The sequence below is a fragment of the Microtus oregoni genome, unplaced genomic scaffold (assembly GCF_018167655.1).
Source record: "Microtus oregoni isolate MIOR12 unplaced genomic scaffold, Mior012 000001F_ref0000356, whole genome shotgun sequence".
Classification (NCBI taxonomy): Eukaryota; Metazoa; Chordata; class Mammalia; order Rodentia; family Cricetidae; genus Microtus; species Microtus oregoni.
In genome coordinates this window covers 16495281-16517976 of record NW_024543060.1, presented here as the reverse complement: position 1 = coordinate 16517976, position 22696 = coordinate 16495281, and the positions used below count along the sequence as shown (strand labels likewise).

At 42.4% G+C, this 22696-nt stretch overlaps 1 protein-coding gene across 7 annotated transcripts in view; it reads right to left on the bottom strand.

The window, feature by feature from the left end:
* Window positions 1-22696, bottom strand: part of Enox1 (ecto-NOX disulfide-thiol exchanger 1) — a 563193-nt gene that overhangs the window by 79233 nt on the left and 461264 nt on the right. For all 7 annotated transcript variants that reach the window (XM_041675367.1, XM_041675356.1, XM_041675382.1 and 4 more), the window contains one exon: window positions 16409-16593. In XM_041675367.1, the coding sequence (XP_041531301.1) occupies window positions 16409-16593 (185 nt within the window). The remainder of the gene's footprint in view (window positions 1-16408; window positions 16594-22696) is intronic.

Below are 22696 nucleotides of genomic sequence, written 5' to 3'. Positions count from 1 at the left end.
TCAACATTCGCACCAGTGTAAACATTCTCACCACAGCCAACATTCTCAACAATGTCAAAATTCTCACCAATGTCAACATTCTTAACAATGTCAACATTCTCACCAATGTCAACATTCTCACCAATGTCAACATTCTCACCAATGTCAACATTCTCACCAATGTCAACATTCTCACCAATGTCAACATTCTCACCACAGCCAACAATGTCACCACAGCCAACATTCAACCACAGGCAACATTCTAACCAATGTGAACATTCACAGCAAAGCCAACATTCTCACCACAGTCAACAGTCTCACCAATGTCAACATTCTCAGCACAGGCAAATTCTAACCAATGTCAAAATTCTCAGCAATGTCAATATTCTCAGCAATGTCAACATTTCACCAATGTCAACATTCTCACCAATGTCAACATTCTCAGCAATGTCAACATTTCACCAATGTCAACATTCTCACCAATGTCAACATTCTCACCAATGTCAACATTCTCACCAATGTCAACATTCTCAACAATGGCAACATTCTCACCAATGTAAACATTCTCACCATAGCCAACATTCTCACCACAGCCAACATTCCCACCACAGCCAACATTCTCACCAATGTCAACATTCTCAGCACAGTCAACATTCTCAACAATGTTAACATTCTCACCAATGTCAACATTCTCACCAATGTCAACATTCTAACCAATGTCAACATTCTCACCAATGCCAACATTCTCACAAATGTCAACATTCTAACCAATGTCAACATTCTGACCAATGTCAACATTCTTACCACAGCCAACATTGTCACCACAGCCAACATTCAACCACAGCCAACATTCTCACCAATGTCAACATTCTCACCAATGTCAACATTCACAGCACAGCCAACAATCTCACCACAGCCAACATTCTCACCAATGTCAACATTCTCACCAATGTCAACATTCTCATCAACGTTAACATTCTCACCAATGTCAACATTCTCACCAATGTAGACATTCTCACTACAGTCAACACTCTCACCAATATCGACATTCTCAGCAATGTCAACATTCTCAGCAAAGTCAACATTCTCAACAATGTTAACATTCTCACCAATGTCAACATTCTCACCAATGTCAACATTCTCACCAATGTCAACATTGCACCAATGCCAACATTCTCACCAATGTCAACATTCTCATCAATGTCAACATTCTGACCAATGTCAACATTCTTACCACAGCCAACATTCTCACCACAGCCAACATTCAACCACAGCCAACATTCTCACCAATGTCAAAATTCTCACCAATGTCAACATTCACAGCACATCCAACATTCTCACCAATGTCAACATTCTCACCAATGTCAACATTCTCACCAATGTCAACATTCTCATCAATGTTAACATTCTCACCAATGTCAACATTCTCATCAATGTAGACATTCTCACTACAGTCAACACTCTCACCAATATCGACATTCTCAGCAATGTCAACATTCTCACCACAGCCGACATTCTCACCAATGTCAACATTCTTAGCATTGTAAATATTCTCACCAATGTCAACATTCTCAACAATGTCAACATTCTCACCACAGCCAACATTCTCACCACAGCCAACATTCAACCACAGGCAACATTCTCACCAATGTCAACATTCACAGCACAGCCAACATTCTCAGCAGAGCCAAAATTCTCACCAATGTCAAAATTCTCAGCACAGGCAACACTCTCTCCAATATTGACATTCTCAGCAATGTCAACATTCTCACCAATGTAGACATTCTCACTACAGTCAACACTCTCACCAATATCGACATTCTCAGCAAGGTCAACATTCTCAGCAAAGTCATAATTCTCAACAATGTCAACATTTCACCAATGTAAATATTCTCACCAATGTCAACATTCTCACCAATGCCAACATTCTCACCAATATCAAAATTCTCACCAATGTCATAATTCACAGCAGGGCCAACATTCTCACCAATGTCAACATTCTCACCACAATCAACATTCTCAGCAATGTCAACATTCTAACCAATGTCAACATTCTCACTACAGGGAACATTCTCACCAATATCAACATTCTCAGCACCGTCAACATTCTCACAAATGTCAACATTCTCACCAATGTCAACATTCTCACCAATGTCAACATTCTCACCAATGTCAACATTCTCAGCAATGTCAACATTCTAACCAATGTCAACATTCTCACCAATGTCAACATTCTTACCAACGTCAACATTCTCACCAATGTCAACATTCTCAGCAATGTCAACATTCTCAAAATTGTCAACATTCTCACCAATGTCAATAATCTCACCAATGTCAACATTCTAACCAATGTCTACGTTCTCAAGAATGTCAACATTCTCAACATTGTCAACATTCTCACCACAACCAACATTCTCACCAATGTCAACAATCTCACCAATGTCAACATTCTCACCAATGTCATCATTCACAGCACAGCCAACATTCTCACCAATGTCAACATTCTCACCAATGTCAACATTCTCACCAATGTACATATTCTCACCACAGCCAAAATTCACACCAATGTCAACATTTCACCAATGTAAACATTCTCACCAATGTCAACATTCAGAGCACAGACAACATTCTCACCAGAGCCAACATTCTCACCAATGTCAACATTCTCACCAATGTCAACATTACACCAATGTCAACATTCTCACCAATGTCAATATTCTCACCAACGTAAACATTCTCACCACCATCAACATTCTCAGCAATGTCAACATTCTCACCAAAGTCAACGTTCTCACCAACGTCAACATTCTCACCAAAGTCAACATTTCAACGAAGCAAACATTCTCACCAATGTCAACATTCTCACCAATGTAAACATTCTTACCACAATCAACATTCTCAGCAATGTCAACATTCTTTCCAATGTCAACATTCTCACTACAGCCAAAATTCTCACCAATGTCAACATTCTCACCAATGTCAAAATTCTCACCACTGTCAACATTCTCACCAATGTCAACATTTTCACCACATCCAACATTCTTACCAAAGCCAACATACTCACCAATGTCAACATTCTCACCAATGTCAACATACTCGCCAATGTCAACATTCTCAGCAATGTCAACATTTTCACCAATGTCAACATTCTCACCAATGTCAACATTCTCAGCAATGTCAACATTCTCACCAATGTCAACATTCTCACCAATGTCAACATTCTCACCAATGTCAACATTCTCACCAGTGTAAACATTCTCACCACAGCCAACATTCTCAACAATGTCAAAATTCTCACCAATGTCAACATTCTTAACAATGTCAACATTCTCACCAATGTCAACATTCTCACCAATGTCAACATTCTCACCAATGTCAACATTCTCACCAATGTCAACATTCTCACCACAGCCAACAATGTCACCACAGCCAACATTCAACCACAGGCAACATTCTAACCAATGTGAACATTCACAGCAAAGCCAACATTCTCACCACAGTCAACAGTCTCACCAATGTCAACATTCTCAGCACAGGCAAATTCTAACCAATGTCAAAATTCTCAGCAATGTCAATATTCTCAGCAATGTCAACATTTCACCAATGTCAACATTGTCACCAATGTCAACATTCTCAGCAATGTCAACATTTCACCAATGTCAACATTCTCACCAATGTCAACATTCTCACCAATGTCAACATTTCAGCAATGTCAACATTCTCACCAATGTAAACATTCTCACCACAGCCAACATTCTCACCACAGCCAACATTCCCACCACAGCCAACATTCTCACCAATGTCAACATTCTCAGCACAGTCAACATTCTCAACAATGTTAACATTCTCACCAATGTCAACATTCTCACCAATGTCAACATTCTCACCAATGTCAACATTCTCACCAATGCCAACATTCTCACAAATGTCAACATTCTCACCAATGTCAACATTCTGACCAATGTTAACATTCTTACCACAGCCAACATTGTCACCACAGCCAACATTCAACCACAGCCAACATTCTCACCAATGTAAACATTCTCACCAATGTCAACATTCACAGCACAGCCAACATTCTCACCACAGCCAACATTCTCACCAATGTCAACATTCTCACCAATGTCAACATTCTCATCAATGTTAACATTCTCACCAATGTCAACATTCTCACCAATTTAGACATTCTCACTACAGTCAACACTCTCACCAATATCGACATTCTCAGCAATGTCAACATTCTCAGCAAAGTCAACATTCTCAACAATGTTAACATTCTCACCAATGTCAACATTCTCACCAATGTCAACATTCTCACCAATGTCAACATTGCACCAATGCCAACATTCTCACCAATGTCAACATTCTCATCAATGTCAACATTCTGACCAATGTCAACATTCTTACCACAGCCAACATTCTCACCACAGCCAACATGCAACCACAGCCAACATTCTCACCAATGTCAAAATTCTCACCAATGTCAACATTCACAGCACATCCAACATTCTCACCAATGTCAACATTCTCACCAATGTCAACATTCTCACCAATGTCAACATTCTCATCAATGTTAACATTCTCACCAATGTCAACATTCTCATCAATGTAGACATTCTCACTACAGTCAACACTCTCACCAACATCGACATTCTCAGCAATGTCAACATTCTCACCACAGCCGACATTCTCACCAATGTCAACATTCTTAGCATTGTAAATATTCTCACCAATGTCAACATTCTCAACAATGTCAACATTCTCACCACAGCCAAAATTCTCACCACAGCCAACATTCAACCACAGGCAACATTCTCACCAATGTCAACATTCACAGCACAGCCAACATTCTCAGCACAGCCAAAATTCTCACCAATGTCAAAATTCTCAGCACAGGCAACACTCTCTCCAATATTGACATTCTCAGCAATGTCAACATTCTCACCAATGTAGACATTCTCACTACAGTCAACACTCTCACCAATATCGACATTCAGCAAAGTCAACATTCTCAGCAAAGTCATAATTCTCAACAATGTCAACATTTCACCAATGTAAATATTCTCACCAATGTCAACATTCTCACCAATGCCAACATTCTCACCAATATCAAAATTCTCACCAATGTCATAATTCACAGCAGGGCCAACATTCTCACCAATGTCAACATTCTCACCACAATCAACATTCTCAGCAATGTCAACATTCTAACCAATGTCAACATTCTCACTACAGGGAACATTCTCACCTATATCAACATTCTCAGCACCGTCAACATTCTCACAAATGTCAACATTCTCACCAATGTCAACATTCTCACCAATGTCAACATTCTCACCAATGTCAACATTCTCAGCAATGTCAACATTCTAACCAATGTCAACATTCTCACCAATGTCAACATTCTTACCAACGTCAACATTCTCACCAATGTCAACATTCTCAGCAATGTCAACATTCTCAAAATTGTCAACATTCTCACCAATGTCAATAATCTCACCAATGTCAACATTCTAACCAATGTCTACGTTCTCAAGAATGTCAACATTCTCAACATTGTCAACATTCTCACCACAACCAACATTCTCACCAATGTCAACAATCTCACCAATGTCAACATTCTCACCAATGTCATCATTCACAGCACAGCCAACATTCTCACCAATGTCAACATTCTCACCCATGTCAACATTCTCACCAATGTACATATTCTCACCACAGCCAAAATTCACACCAATGTCAACATTTCACCAATGTAAACATTCTCACCAATGTCAACATTCAGAGCACAGACAACATTCTCACCAGAGCCAACATTCTCACCAATGTCAACATTACACCAATGTCAACATTCTCACCAATGTCAATATTCTCACCAACGTAAACATTCTCACCACCATCAACATTCTCAGCAATGTCAACATTCTCACCAAAGTCAACGTTCTCACCAACGTCAACATTCTCACCAAAGTCAACATTTCAACGAAGCAAACATTCTCACCAATGTCAACATTCTCACCAATGTAAACATTCTTACCACAATCAACATTCTCAGCAATGTCAACATTCTTTCCAATGTCAACATTCTCACTACAGCCAAAATTCTCACCAATGTCAACATTCTTACCAATGTCAAAATTCTCACCACTGTCAACATTCTCACCAATGTCAACATTTTCACCACATCCAACATTCTTACCAAAGCCAACATACTCACCAATGTCAACATTCTCACCAATGTCAACATACTCGCCAATGTCAACATTCTCAGCAATGTCAACATTTTCACCAATGTCAACATTCTCACCAATGTCAACATTCTCAGCAATGTCAACATTCTCACCATAGTCAACATTCTCACCAATGTCAACATTCTCACCAATGTCAACATTCTCACCAGTGTAAACATTCTCACCACAGCCAACATTCTCAACAATGTCAAAATTCTCACCAATGTCAACATTCTTAACAATGTCAACATTCTCACCAATGTCAACATTCTCACCAATGTCAACATTCTCACCAATGTCAACATTCTCACCAATGTCAACATTCTCACCACAGCCAACAATGTCACCACAGCCAACATTCAACCACAGGCAACATTCTAACCAATGTGAACATTCACAGCAAAGCCAACATTCTCACCACAGTCAACAGTCTCACCAATGTCAACATTCTCAGCACAGGCAAATTCTAACCAATGTCAAAATTCTCAGCAATGTCAATATTCTCAGCAATGTCAACATTTCACCAATGTCAACATTGTCACCAATGTCAACATTCTCAGCAATGTCAACATTTCACCAATGTCAACATTCTCACCAATGTCAACATTCTCACCAATGTCAACATTTCAGCAATGTCAACATTCTCACCAATGTAAACATTCTCACCACAGCCAACATTCTCACCACAGCCAACATTCCCACCACAGCCAACATTCTCACCAATGTCAACATTCTCAGCACAGTCAACATTCTCAACAATGTTAACATTCTCACCAATGTCAACATTCTCACCAATGTCAACATTCTCACCAATGTCAACATTCTCACCAATGCCAACATTCTCACAAATGTCAACATTCTCACCAATGTCAACATTCTGACCAATGTTAACATTCTTACCACAGCCAACATTGTCACCACAGCCAACATTCAACCACAGCCAACATTCTCACCAATGTAAACATTCTCACCAATGTCAACATTCACAGCACAGCCAACATTCTCACCACAGCCAACATTCTCACCAATGTCAACATTCTCACCAATGTCAACATTCTCAGCAAAGTCAACATTCTCAACAATGTTAACATTCTCACCAATGTCAACATTCTCACCAATGTCAACATTCTCACCAATGTCAACATTCTCACCAATGCCAACATTCTCACCAATGTCAACATTCTCACCAATGTCAACATTCGGACCAATGTCAACATTCTCACCACAGCCAACATTCTCACCACAGCCAACATTCAACCACAGCCAACATTCTCACCAATGTCAACATTCTCACCAATGTCAACATTCACAGCACATCCAACATTCTCACCAATGTCAACATTCTCACCAATGTCAACATTCTCACCAATGTCAACATTCTCATCAATGTTAACATTCTCACTAATGTCAACATTCTCATCAATGTAGACATTGTCACTACAGTCAACACTCTCACCAATATCGACATTCTCAGCAATGTCAACATTCTCACCACCGCCGACATTCTCACCAATGTCAACATTCTCAGCATTGTAAATATTCTCACCAATGTCAACATTCTCACCAATGTCAAAATTCTCACCAATGTCAACATTCTTACCAATGTCAACATTCTCACCAATGTCAACATTCTCAACAATGTCAACATTCTCACCACAGCCAACATTCTCACCACAGCCAACATTCAACCACAGGCAACATTCTCACCAATGTCAACATTCACAGCACAGCCAACATTCTCAGCACAGCCAAAATTCTCACCAATGTCAAAATTCTCAGCACAGGCAACACTCTCACCAATATCGACATTCTCAGCAATGTCAACATTCTCACCAATGTCAACATTTCACCAATGTAAATATTCTCACCAATGTCAACATTCTCACCAATGTAAACATTCTCACCATGGCCAACATTCTCACCAATGTCAACTTTCTCACCACAGCCAACATTCTCACCAATGTCAACATTCTCACCAATATCAACATTCTCAACAATGTCAACATTCTCACCAATGTCAGCATTCTCACCAATGTCAACATTCTCACCAATGTCAACATTCTCACCAATGTCAACATTCTCACCACAGCCAACATTCTCTCCAATGTCAACATTCTCACCAATATCAACATTCTCACCAATGTCAACATTCTCACCAATATCAACATTCCCAACAATGTCAACATTCTCACCAATGTCAACATTCTCACCAATGTCAACATTCTCACCAATGTCAACATTCTCACCAATGTCAACATTCTCACCAATGTCAACATTCTCACCAATGTCAACATTCTTACCAATGTCAACATTCTCACCAATGTCAACATTCTCACCACAGTCAACATTCTCACCAATGTCAACATTCTCACCAATGTCAACATTCTCACCAATGTCAACATTCTCACCACAGCCAACATTCTCAGCAATATCACCAATCTCACCACAGCCAATACTCTCACCACAGCCAACATTGTCTTCATCACCAGTCCACCAGTTGTCAGCCAACATCCTCACTAAGTCAGCATTTTCATAACAGAATTCTGTCCATAGCCAATATTCACCACATCCAATATCCTCACCTCAATCAACATGCTCATCACATTCCTACCACAGACACCTTCAATCCCACAAGCAGCTGCCATGACCTCCGCAGCTGTCATTATCTCTACTCCATTATTCTGTCTTGGTTCTTAACACATATACATAATTACATGTAGGAAGGTAAAGTGATTTACTATGCACTTTCCTATGTATCTAGAAGAATGCAATTACTCAATTAAGTAGCTTAAACTGGCATGCAAAAGACAGGCTTAATATCTTCAAGTGGCTAAATATACTTATTAATGTTCTATCTTCAAAATGCTAGAATTTATTGCATAAATAAGTATCTCAAAGTCAAATTCTCACCCAAATTTTAATAAAACTTACTGGGATTGATCTTCGTCTATTGAAGACTTTATATCTTCACATAGTAGTAACATTTATCCATGTTCCATAACAAATAAAGAAAATCACATGTATGTTCTACTCTGATTATAATGGGAAAAATACTCACTTGATTTCTAAAATGGTATTCCTCATAATAATCCAATTTTGCTCATGTTGTTTCTCCTGATATATCCTTGCTAAATGTTGACAAGAGAGCTAAACGCCCTGGCCATTACTAAAATCAAGTGAGAACATTGGTGAGCCATTGCTCCATGCTGGCCAATGGGTTCACTGGCCTACCATAGCTGATTTTCAGGCTGCCTTTGAAAATGCGATTAAAAAGTACCCACTTAAAGTATGTATGAAGGCACTCTAACAATCACCATTAATCATACACAGTTTTGCCATCATCGGCTTTAATGGCATCCCGTTGGGTTCCTGAATATTTATCAGTCCTCTCAGTTGTCCCACACAGGCTTCTTAAATGAAGGAAGGATGAGGAAACCTACTGCCTGGGAACCCAGTGAAAAGTTGATTAGGCACTTTTGATGAAAATACTACACAGTCTGAATGCAACATACAGAGAAAGCAAGGTGAAACAGAGCTTCCTCTCCGCTGGTCAATGCTTACTGTGCTTAGTGGTACCGTGTAGGCTGCTGGTTGTAGGACAGACGGGGTAAAGACAGAGTATTCTATGAACTTGCATACCAACCTGCCAGGCCAGATGTAACCAATGATAGAATAATGACAAAACTTTTTGGGGAGTGACCCACAATTCCCTGATTGGACCTGAGGCCCACTTCACTCTTACTACTACTGTAAACCCGGTCCAAAGCCCACCACTGAAGAGGCCTTAGCCCCTAGTGGTGAACCAAAGACTTCTGATTAGCTGAATTGACACAACATCAAAATACCTTCTAAATGTGTTTATATACACGGACTTTAAAAACAACAACAAAAAAAAAACCTTAATCAGAGAAGTTTCTCCACACAGAAAGCAGGTCAATGCAAAGACTCACGGCTACGCAGATGCTGAGAATAAAGGACAATGTAAGGCTTAGACCTAAGCAAAACATTTAGAGTACCCCTTAACACTCGGGGAACACTATGGAAGAGGGGAGAGAAAAAAATGTACAAGTCAGAAGACAGGGAGAAGGGTTGTGTAGTTCCATCTTCTAAGCATAGCACAGGTATTATAACCCATAGCAACTGTGCCCATGGCCACTGGGCCTAGGGAAGTCTGCCCTGCACTGCAATTAGTTATGAATGGACAAAGGGCTCATGGGCCCTACCAGTTATGCTGATCTAGTGGCAACTAACAGATTCTGAGAGACGGAGAGGCATAGGATCCAGATGCATACCCACCAGCAACCCTACCAGGCTTTGGTTAGTTCTAAACCTAGGATCACACGGATGGACCACAGTTAAACTCTTTGGGGTACAAAACAAAACCCAATGAATATTAGAAAGAAGGTTTTTGTTTGTTGGGATTTTTTTTAATGAAAGGAACAGCTGATAAAGATAGGAGGGGCATAGGAATGGGAGAGGGAGAGAGCAACCAAATATATTACGTACATTATACAATTGTGAAAGAACAATTAATAATAAACATCTGATTTTTAAGATTATGTTTAAGACTATGGTCTTTTGGACTATGCTCATGAATAGAAATAAAAGTACTATCTAAATTTAGTTATGAATCAGCCACAAGTCACTTCCATCCATTTGCTACGGTGGTCAAGAGTGATTGGACAAACTATGTTGACTGACAAGGAAGGACATACAACACCTCTTGCAGTCTCATGGAAATTTATCGGGTACAATAGCCCTGGGAAAACACAATGGCATTGTCTTAAGGATGTTTTCTGTGCCATTCCAATCATAGATAGTTAACCAAGTGAAGCTGGAAAGTTTGTCTATTAATACCAAATCTGTGCGTATTTACCCCAAAGGGCAAAGGCCACAGATGCCTGTGAACCAGTGACCAGATGTAACCTTTGCTTTCCCTCACAATAGAATTCTGCTCAGTAGGAAACGGGACAGCAGAGGAACTCCAAATGCAGGCTGCGTGAAAGCAGCCAGACTTAATAGGCTGCAAACTGGAAGATCCTGGAAATGGGAAGCTGTTAAGTGTAGATTTCAGCTCAGTGGATGCTAGAAGTAGGGCTGAGATAAAAGGAGCCTGAAGGAAAGGCTATGGGAATGACTGACAGATTGATGGCCATATGAGGCTTACATGATTGGATGCATTCGTCAGCATTCATAGAACAAAATGCATCTACAGGAGAAATTTTATTTTGCTAGACCTAAAGAAGCAGCTCAGTGTAGCAATCTGAAGATGAACCGAGCTTATAATGTTGATTCTTTATTTGTATACCTAAAGATATAAATGAAAGTAATGGGAAGCGGTTGTGGGGACGAGGCAGAAATTCTTAATAAATAAATAAATTAAAAAAAAAAAAAAAAAAAAAAAAAAAAAAAGAAAGTAAAAAATGGCACTAACCTTCTTAGCCTTCCGGCAGAGGGAGGCTAACTTAATTGCTGTCATATGGTCTGGTAAAGGCGATCATGTTACCATGGCTACAAGCTGTTATTTCCTCAGGTATGAAATGTCTAATATTATTAAATTATGATTCATGTGTGGTATAGAGTCAAACTGAGAAACAACAGGACAAAGTCACCCTAAGGCTTTTCATGTTTAAGAACTCTGCTTCGTAATGTTTTTCTCACAAACATGTAAAAAATGGAGTACGTTGGTCAACACATTGGCAAGGGCTTAAAGGAAGAAAAAAAATCAGAAACTTCTGGCTAAACTTGAAGACAATTCTAAAAACTGTCTGGCATTTAATACTCTTTATTATGGAGTGTGCGTGTTGCTGCTGTTGTTGCTATAGTAGTGCTCTCAAATGTAGATAAATTACAGAAATCAAGTATCTGAGTTTGTTTTAGTTTGAATCTTGTAAATACTCAAAATGCTGGTGATGCTGAAGCTCTGAATACCATAAGGGTCTGATGTCAGAAGGTGCATCTTTTAAGTGGGGCCTGCTAGAAGGAATTTGGATCATTGAGATGTGCCCTTGAATTGGGTAGACTGGTAGCCCAACTCCCTATTTTCTCCTTTGCCTCCTGGCTGCCTGGAGATGGTCCGTTCTGTTTCCTCACACCCTCCTCTCCGTGACATTTTACATAGTCACAGGCCCAGGAACAACAACGCCCAATTGACCATGCACAAAGTCATCTGAATCCATGGGTGAAACCCCCTACGTTTACAAGTCCGTTTATCTCAGGTATTTGTTACAATGGCGAATTGACTGTGTGTTTTACAGCTGTGAGGATTCTTTGTGGTAAGATTCAGACGAGCTAGCTGTAGTAACTTATTCCCACATGACAGAACATGCTAGAAACAGGAACCTTTAAAAACGTGCACATTTTAAACACAGCTTGCCTCCGAGTAGCCATGCACCTGCTTAACAACCAATAACAATGAAAACCACTGGAAAGCCACGGGCAAAGCGCTTCTCTGTACTCAGGAAGCCTGATGCAGTGCTGACCCTCTCTGCCTTACTCTTTAAGATGCCATGAATCTCACACAACCCAGAGCTCCACAGGGACCACATTGTTCTTGCCTCTTAGCCCTGGTCCTTCCATCCTCTACTCAACACATACCGACTGCCATGCACTTGTAATGATGCTTCAGACATTCCATCCCCTCTGTATATGGAAGTGTTAGTTTCCTGAACCACAGAATGTGAGCTTATTTGGAAAAGGGGTCACTGCAAACATGGTTAGCTACAATGAAGTCAAACTGGAGGAGGGTGGACTCCTAACCTGGCATGAGCTGTGTTCTTAGGAAAAGCAGAAATCTGGACACACATTAAAAAAAGAACATCATATAAACCAAAAGCAGAGGGCAGGGAAATGTGTTTACAAACTAAGGAAAGACCCAACTAGCCTGCGGTTTCCCAGCAACTTAGAAGAACTGTCTTCTCACAGCCTTGGAAGGAGCCAACCTTATTGATGCCTACATCTTGAACCTGTAACCCTCAGGAGGTGAGGTGCCATTTTTGATGCTGAATTCAAACCACAGTACACGAACGAACAAACCTTCCTGTTAAAGTGCATTTCCTATCAACAGAGCAATCGTGTCAGTGAAACTATCAGCAATGGTTCCCCTGGAGGACTAAGGATTCTCGATGCTGCCCTTTGAGCAGAAGATGCATGGTGTGTGTTTCAATGCTGAGACCCCAGCAGGTGTTTCCCCAATGTAGCAGAACTATCTTGCACACTGCGACAAGCCTCAAGGTTTTATCTACTTTTAAAGAAATTAGAGACATCTTTTCTGGAGGAAAAGAGGGCCTGCTGCCTGGAGTGTGACAGCTGTTGCAGACTGCCATCGTGCTCTCTGGGGAAAGGGACAGATTAACATGCTAGCAGGCCCCATCTCTGCGCCTCGTTGGGGCGTATGGACAACCCCAGGAACCTCACACAGCAGCTGTTCTAGCCGCCTTCCAAGTGCAGGGACCTGAGCAATGACTGCATTGACATTTTCCTGGCTGGCTCTGACCTCCGGAGCTCACTGATTAGTTTAACACACACTGCGAACATCAGCCAGTTAGGACTCAGAGCCAGGACTCAGAAACATGGCTTTAAAATGGCAAGAGATGTTTAAGACAGTCTCTATGACCTGACCATCGCTCACTTCGCAACATGCTAACCTTTTTGAAATTTATTTAGTTTTTCTCCTTCCTTCTCAGTTACTGTTCCTGGTCTGTCTCATTCTTTTGTGGCAGCCACCCCTAACACATTTGTAGGCAGTTCATGCTCCTGATTTAAGAAAGAGCAGCCAGTAGAAATGTAGGGAATCCAGCAAGCACTCTATTCACTGTGGTTAAACTCCCCATCAACCTAATCACTTTCTCCGGTGTGAACAAAGGCAATCCCCCCCCGCCCCCAGAATGCATTGGTTGGTTTTGTATAATTAAAGGAATAATTAAAAGGTGCCCGTATGTAATGGTAATAATTTATGCGCTATTATTTTCAGTTAACTCAAAGACCCCATATGCCTGGAGAACATTATCAACTGATGTGTTCAGACATACATCCATCTGTGATTTTTGTCTTATTCTGTTTCCCTAACTGTCTCTACTTGGGTTTTCCTCTCTCCCTATTTTCCATGGCACATGCTCCCCCTTTGGTCCTTAGACCACAGCTGCTACCTCCTTTCTAATGACAGCAGCAAATCCTACAGAGCCCACAGAGCTTTGGATGGAGTAGGCCCGACTGTGGTCTGAGAGTCCCCAACAAAAGCACAGCTTTTCATTCCCATAGCCATGTGGCCCCATCGCAGGACTCATTCATTCCATTGGCAATCACTTCGTGTGTGCATGTGTGTGTGCTCCTGTACCTGTATGCTGCTGCATGTGTGTGTGCATGTGTGTGCTCCTGTACCTGTATGCTGCTGCATGTGTGTGTGCATGTGTGTTCCTGCACCTGTATGCTGTTGCATGTGTGTGTGCTCCTGTACCTGTATGCTGCTGCATGTGTGTGTGCATGTGTGCTCCTGTACCTGTATGCTGTTGCATGTGTGTGTGCTCCTGTACCTGTATGCTACTGCATGTGTGTGTGCATGTGTGCTCCTATACCTGTATGCTGTTGCATGTGTGCTCCTGTACCTGTATGCTACTGCATGTGTGTGCATGTGTGTGCATGTGTGTGCATGTGTGTGTGCTCCTGTACCTGTATGCTGTTGCATGTGTGTGTGCATGTGTGTGCATGTGTGTGCGTTCCTGTACCTGTATGCTACTGCATGTGTGTGCACTCCTGCACCTGTATGCTGTTGCATGTGTGTGTGCATGTGTGTGCGTTCCTGTACCTGTATGTTGCTGCATGTGTATGCACTCCTGTACCTGTATGCTGTTGCATATGTGTGTGCATGTGTGTGCACTCCTGTACCTGTATGCTGTTGCATGCATGTGTGCATGTGTGTGCATGTGTGTGCGCTCCTATACCTGTATGCTCTTGCATGTGTGTGTACATGTTTGTGCATGTGTGTGTGCTCCTGTACCTGTATGCTGCTGCATGTGTGTGCATGTGTGTGTGTTCCTGTACCTATATGCTTCTGCATGTGTGTGTGCATGTGTGTGCATGTGTGTGTGCTCCTGTACCTGTGTGCTGCTGCATATGTGTGCGCTCCTGTACCTGTGTGCTGCTGCATATGTGTGCGCTCCTGTACCTGTATGCTGCTGCATGTGTGTGCATGTGTGTGCTCCTGTACCTGTATGCTGTTGCATGTGTGTGCATGTGTGTGCACTCCTGTACCTGTATGCTGCTGCATGTGTGTGTGTGCATGTGTGTGCTCCTGTACCTGTGTGCTGCTGCATGTGTGTGTGCATGTGTGTGCTCCTGTACCTGTGTGCTGCTGCATGTGTGTGCATGTGTGTGCACTCTTGTACCTGTATGCTGATGCATGTGTGTGTGTGCACGTGTGTGCGCTCCTATACCTGTATGCTGCTGCATGTACACATGCACATTCATGCATGTGACGGCCACACGTCTATTTTTAGTATCATTCCTCGGGCACTATTCACCTTGGTTTTCTAAGACAGGATCCAGCCAATTAGGCTAGGCTTGGGAGCCAGCAAGCCCCAGGGCTGGCCCTGTCTGCCTCCCTGTGCTGGGACTGTAAGTTTAATCCTGCCAGCACACTTGGCTTTCTGCATTGGTTTTGGGGATTGAATTCAGGTCATCAGGCTTGCCTGGCAAGCGCTTCACAGATGGAGCCATCTCTCCAGACTCGACGATCAATACTTAACCCTAAGACTAGACACTAAGAACAACCCAGACATAGAAAGAATATAGTTTGTATTGATGATGATCTTGAAAACGAACAAAAAAAAATCGAACACATAGCTTTCGTAAAGATCAGCTGTCAAGCTTTGAACTTAAAATTCCTCTAAGTATAGAACACGTCATTACAGGCAACAAGAATTTGACCACATAGCATGTACATACACACACACACACACACACCAACTTTTAACCTCTCAAATTCTCGCCCTTTATTTCCTATTCTCGGAGTAATTCTCAACAGACTTCGTTGGCTGGCTTTTCCAGAGTCTAGCTTTCTCACTGCCTTCAGCACTTCCCTTGGCTATGGACTTAGCTTTTTGGTCAGCCTTTCTCCTCTTCACCCTTTCTGGCCAACAGCTGTCTTTCATCCCCACGGAAGGGCACTCAGGCCCATCCTCTCAGCACCACGTGGTTGGTACCTGCTGCATGCCTTGCATGGTTTGCTGGAGGAATTGGAGCTGCTGGTCCTTCGTGAGGTTTTCTTCTGTTCGGAAGAGCTGCTCTTTCTCTTGCTTCAATAGCTCCACCTCGTTTCTGTAGGCGTCCAGTTGCCACCGGAGACTGTCATTCTCCTCTTTGAGGGCATAGGCCTGAGCAGCCAGGGCTGAATGAGAAACAGAAGTTGGGAGAGTCACCTTCCTGCCCAGACTGAGGCATCCTTTGGTGGGAAGGAAAGTCTCGCGTAAACTGGGATTCAAATCAACTCAGAAGTTAAACTCTGATTGCTGTACCTCAGGGCTCTTTGTTTAATAGTTGGTGTGGACCACTTTAGGAATTGATTCTGTAGGGTGGGCACCCCTACTAGACAAATACTGTGAGCAACAGCCCCAGAATCTGTTTAATCTATTCAATTTTTCCTATCTTACGTACGAATATTTCCAGAGAGCATAGGCCTCATTCCTCAAAACTCCTGCCTCTTGACCTTTCCCCACAACCCTGGACACCCTCCCATAAGTCCGTCTGCCATGCCCAGTGCTGAGGATTTTCAGAATTCTTGGCAACCGCCATATCTGCCGTGTGACCGTTCTCTCTCGGGCTGTATGACGCCTCGGCCTCTTGAACTACTTCTTTCTCTCAACTAAGCACCTGTTTCACAGGCTGAGGCATGCAGCAGCTTCCCAGGGGAGGGGGGAACTGCTCTGCACAATGCTCCTTCTTGCTCTATTGCTGGGACAAATTGCACAGATTGTTTTCTCTAACTGCTATCAGAATGGAAACCTAGTTCCACCTGTTTCGCAAACAGATTAAAAAATTATTTTTCCCTGCAAGGCTGAGTGCTTGCTCTGCTCCTCCCTGAAACCTGAAAGTCTCAGTATGCTGATGCAGATTTAATTTGTATAATCTTCCATCTCCTTCTCATAGAAAAATCAAGGCACTTTGCTCAGGGCCTTACAAACCTCAAGGCTCCAGAAACATCTAACACCTAGTGATAGAGTTGTGTGAGCAAACACAGGATTGGAATCTCTTGCTCTGCTTCCATCTTCACGCTGTGGAGATTTGCAATATAACAACAGCTTGCTGGGCACTCCCACTGGTAAGGGCCCTGCATCAGGGGTTTCTTTATATAAACTAGCCCACTGAGTCACCCCATCAGGCCCAGATGGGAGTCTACTGAGTCCTATTTCAGCAGGTGATGGCCATATGAGACACGAGAAATCCATCATTGGTTTGGTCAAAGTAACTGAGACAGACCGCAAACCCGGCCTTTAGTCATTCAGCCTTGCTCTAACTGACACTGCTCCGTCAGTTCATGAGTTTGATCCTTAACAACTGTTCAGAAAACAGCGTCTCCCACACACTCTCCATGTAGCAGTACTGTTTCTCTCCCCTTACGGAAAAGCCACGGTTTACTATGGACAGGAAGAGAATAGTAAAATAACACTTGCAAGGCTTGCTGCTAGAAGTGTTTCTTGGAATTGACTTATGGTATGTAAAGGTATAGAGCCCCCTGTCTTCAGGACCATGTTCCACCTGCCATTTGCCATGACCTAGGGCCAGAATGAGGTCAGCTAGCTATCTGTAGGCTTCACGGCACAGTTGATAAACACAGAGCGAACTTCAAACCATGTTAATAATAGCTTTACAGTTAAGTGTTATACAGTATTCCACTTAGCAAAAAATGATAATCTATATATAGTTCACACTAAAAGACTAATCAAACAGAACATGCAATTAACCAGGAAACTCCCAGTATAAAGCCATTAGGGATCAATTAGTCAACAAGCATTTACTGCATACTTCCTTATGCCCAAGTCTGTCTGGGCACCTTAGATCACAAAAGAGAACACAGAATAGATCACTTTTCACAAGTCTATTGAAATAAAAAGCTAGGTGGTGGTGGCACACACCTTTAATCCCAGCACTCTGGAGGCAGAGACAGGAGGATCTCTGTGAGTTCGAGGCCAGTATGGTCTACAGAGTGAGTTCCAGGACAGGCTCCAAAGCTACACAAAGAAACCCTGTCTCGAAATGACCAAATAAATAAATAAATAAATAAATACTGGCACACTGAAAAGAAACTAATGAATTCAAAGGGCAAAAAGGGTAGAATGATGTTTTGCATAAAATAGGTACTCAATAAATTTTGTTGAATGAATAAATAAGCAACTTAGTATCAAGGTATATGACAAGGGAATCCACCCTAGAGGGGTTGGACAAATGAAGGAGACAACAAATTGCTAGAAAAGTGTGTTTTGGAAGATGAAAACCCTAGAAGAGGGGAAGGATCACTCGGGAGCAAGACCATAAGCAAAGGCCCGGGAGTGACCACGAGAGGGAGGCTGTTTTGGACAGTAATGAGAGACACTCGAGAAGCAGTGGGCAAGAGGTGGAGCCTGTGAGGGGATGGGAGCATTGAGATCCGAGGGGGTGAGACACGCTGAAGGTGTTTGGGGTAATGGAAGGGTGAGATAAGATTGGTGATTTAGGAGGATTAGTCCGGCGATGGTGCATGGAATGAACTGGAGGCTGAAGAGAACGAATAAAGGGGAACTCGGTTTGGTGTATCTGGGTGTGTAAAGCCCAGGAGCAGGTGCTTTGACACTTTCCACAGATGTATAAAATCAGAAACTAACCCAGGAGTCTGGGTTAGTGCTTTCTAACATTGTGCAGTTGAATCTTAGATCGCGCCCACACCCTGAGACACCAGGGTGCCCTGAGCAGCCAGCTCACCGCTCCAGAGGCAAGGGCATTGAGGCCTCATCAGGAAGATGGATGTTGCTACCGGGGCAGAACCACCGAGGAGGCAAACGATGAAAAAAGTGTTGGCACTACACAAGCACATTACCACATTTAGTGGCATTCAAAGACACTTAAGTCATTTCCTTGGGAAGCTCTATTTGGCCCCTTTTCAATTCAGGGTGGCATTTTTATTATCATAACTGATAGCAGGTGTTTGTGAAGAAATCGATTAGTATGCAGGGATGAAAATTACGCTTTCCAAATGAATTGCAGAGTCTGCAAGATATCTTGAAATCTGTGTAGCAAAATGCAAGCAGCTATAAAGCACGTGCCAGCAGCATTATTTTAATAAATCATCTGAACATAAATACATACAGGAAAAGTTCCACCCATTATTTTAGGGTTTGTCCTATAAGCCTATGGAGTGGTCCAGCTGAGAGTCCTCATTCTTGGTTAAGTCATGATCATTGTGCCTGGAAAGCAGACTGTGGTGTTGGGTGCGCTCCTGGGGCAGGACTGCAAGATCATTGCGTTTGAAAAGAGAGAGCAGGAAAAGAAACAGCTGTACCTTTCCCCACGGCACAATAAATCAATAGCATCACCAACACTGTCACCTGCTTTATAATTAGGGCACGTAACTGATTTATCTTCCTGATTAAACAATTTCAGGCTTAATATTTACAAAAAACAAACTTGATCATACCCGTGGTGGCAAAGTAGTTATTTCCTAAAGGGTGAGAAATTGGGCATTGACTCCACTTAACTTTAGGTAACCTATTTCCTGTCAGAAAACGTTATTCAGAGTCCTGCGGTGACCCCAGACATGTAACCCCTTTGACAAGGGCGCCTGGCGGAGGCTGTGATATGTTCCTTGGACTAGAACTCGGAGAGAAACAAAATCCCAATAATGCCTGTCAGTTTTGGTGTGTTAGAAACCCAGAAACATGAAAGGTCAACTCATTTTTCTTCTTTTCTGCTTTAATTTTTTTTTCTGGGACACTGCACTAAATTAAACAGTTTTGATAAATGTGTCACCAAGGTTCTACAGTAAAAGCCACCTTAAGAGACTGTGCAAGAAATCCACTATTCAAATAAGGGTAAGGATTAAAATGAATGACTATCTATCTCTGAATCAAAACATCCATACAATGTGCTGTGTTCCAATACACTGGAGATCTCTAGGAAGAGCCATCCATGCGGGTTACCAAATTTCAGCATTAAAGCGAATCTGACACAATACCCGGCTTGTAAACTATACTGAACACAACCAAACCAACCGCTGGCAACTTTAAAGGTACCACCGAATCTAGTGGGACCTGGATTATTACCACTTAGCCCTCAAACCCTCTATTTATTGAGAAATCAGGGCAAGGAGCCATATTATATACAATTTAAGAAGGGTAAAGCTGACAGATACACGCGTGTATTCTTACTTGCTGAGTACTTTAGAAAATTCTAGACACTGGGACTTTCTGAAGCAAAAGAGCAGTTGAAAACATTGGGCAAATCCCACTAAGCAAAACTGCATTGCATCTGGAAGATGAGCACTGAACTTGTAAAACTTGTGAAGTGACACTGGAGTGTAAGAACTGATGTAGAGACTACAGTGCATTGCTAAGGAAAAGGCTTAACAGTATTACACGGCATCTCATTGTATCCTTTACCAGATTCTATATAAACCATTATTTTCTATATTAATTATGGCCAAAGTGACCTCCTCCTCCATTGCCTGTATTACTTGCTGGGTTTCCATGGGAACCGATAATGGCATGCTTAGCTTCTTTAAGTAAATAATCTGGAGAAAGCCTTGAAATCTCTCTCTTACCAGCCTGAGCCAGCCTCAGAAAAAATAATTAGCAATATATGAAAAATGTAAGTTATTTTGGGTTATGTCCCAGTAAGCTGACAGTGTGTTAATATCTTTTTCATGCTCAGGCAAGATGTAACTAAATAATAAAATGCTTTAACATATTGTTGCTAGCAATATTTGCATTTCTCTGGAACTGTTCGTCTTTGTGTCTTTGGGGAATGCTGTGTTTAACATTCTCTCTCGACTTTGCCAGTTGTACTCCTGGGATGCTGGGAGGATGTGGTTAAACTGTGTATTTCTTTCCCATGTACAAAGACAGTCTTTTCCTCAGGACTTCACTGGCTGCTGTTCAGGTAGGCAATTGTCCTTATATACAAGGGGGTAAGGGTAGGCTAAAGGCCTGGGAAGATAATCCTACAATATCTCAGAGCCTTCATGGCCTCCCTCTCTGTTACAACTTTGCCTTCTGATGTCTTAAAAAAGGGCTGTAGCTAAGACTCAGTGACCTGGGGACTCTTTTATAGGTCTATCTGCTGCTCTGTGTAAATCTTCTTGTGGGGTAGCCAAGGTCCCCATTCACTGGACTATGGCAGAGACCATAATGCTGTGCACCCAAAAAGTCATGCTTAAGGCAAGAGCTGATCACAGCAGGAAGTGTGCACTGGACTGGTTCTTAGCAGCAGAATGCAAGCCAGGACCCTCCATGCCTTCTGTACAGTTTCTAATGCTCTTTGTGCCTCTGAAATCGTTGTGATTTAAAAAAAAAAATCCCCCCCCCTTTACTTTTGCAAGCCATGGAAATCAGGACCTTATAAGGCCTCCAGGGTTACATTTAACCTGATGCTCTTCAAATATTAGTTCCTATTAGAATTTCCTGGTAGGCTGATTGAAACACCTATTTTTAGGTCCTCTGCTAGGCCTGTAGTTTGGTGTAGCCTGATCAAAGGTTGGACTTACCAGGTTGCCGGGTGGTGCTTGCTAATGGACTGATGCAGACTACATCTGGAAGCTCCTACTTTTTCTACATCATTTCCCGAGCTAGCCTGGGTTATTCTGTTTGGCTCCTTCGGAAGGAATCACATACCTGGCCAGCCACTCTGGTTGTATTGCTTGGTTAATTCCCAGGTCCCCTGCCCCTTTCATGCCTGTGAAAGCTCAGCCCTACCCAACACCCTCAGTTCCTCTCTAGCAGTTGGGGGGGGGGGGGCTTGGACAAAAGCTACAATCACCAGTCTGTTTTCCTGCTACACCTCCCCCAAATAACTGCAGTAGCTACAGTCAGAGTGGTAAGTACAACATTCAGGACTGGGTCCGTGGTGGTAGAACACTTGCCTTCTCTTCATGAGGCCCTACGTTCAGAACTGCCAATGCGGCCACCACCACTACACTATCAGAAGAAAAAAAAAACCACTCCACCCAAATCCGAAGCCAAACATGAAAACTGAACACATCATCTGCTGCACAGCCTTCACCCCCTCTCCCACCCTCACAAGAGTGTGATACAGTGGATATGTTTATCAAGTCTATTTTACAGGTGATGGGACTAAGTGACCCTGAGGTGACAGAGCTGGTTAACGGTACAGACTGTGGCCAGAGCCAGCTACGTGCTGCAGTCTGAGAAAGGTGTAGGGTGAGAGTCCTGACTGAAGTGGGTTGTTTGCGGTGGAGATCAAGTAGTCCATTCTGGCTGTTTGGGGAGAGTTCAGCTGCAGAGGCT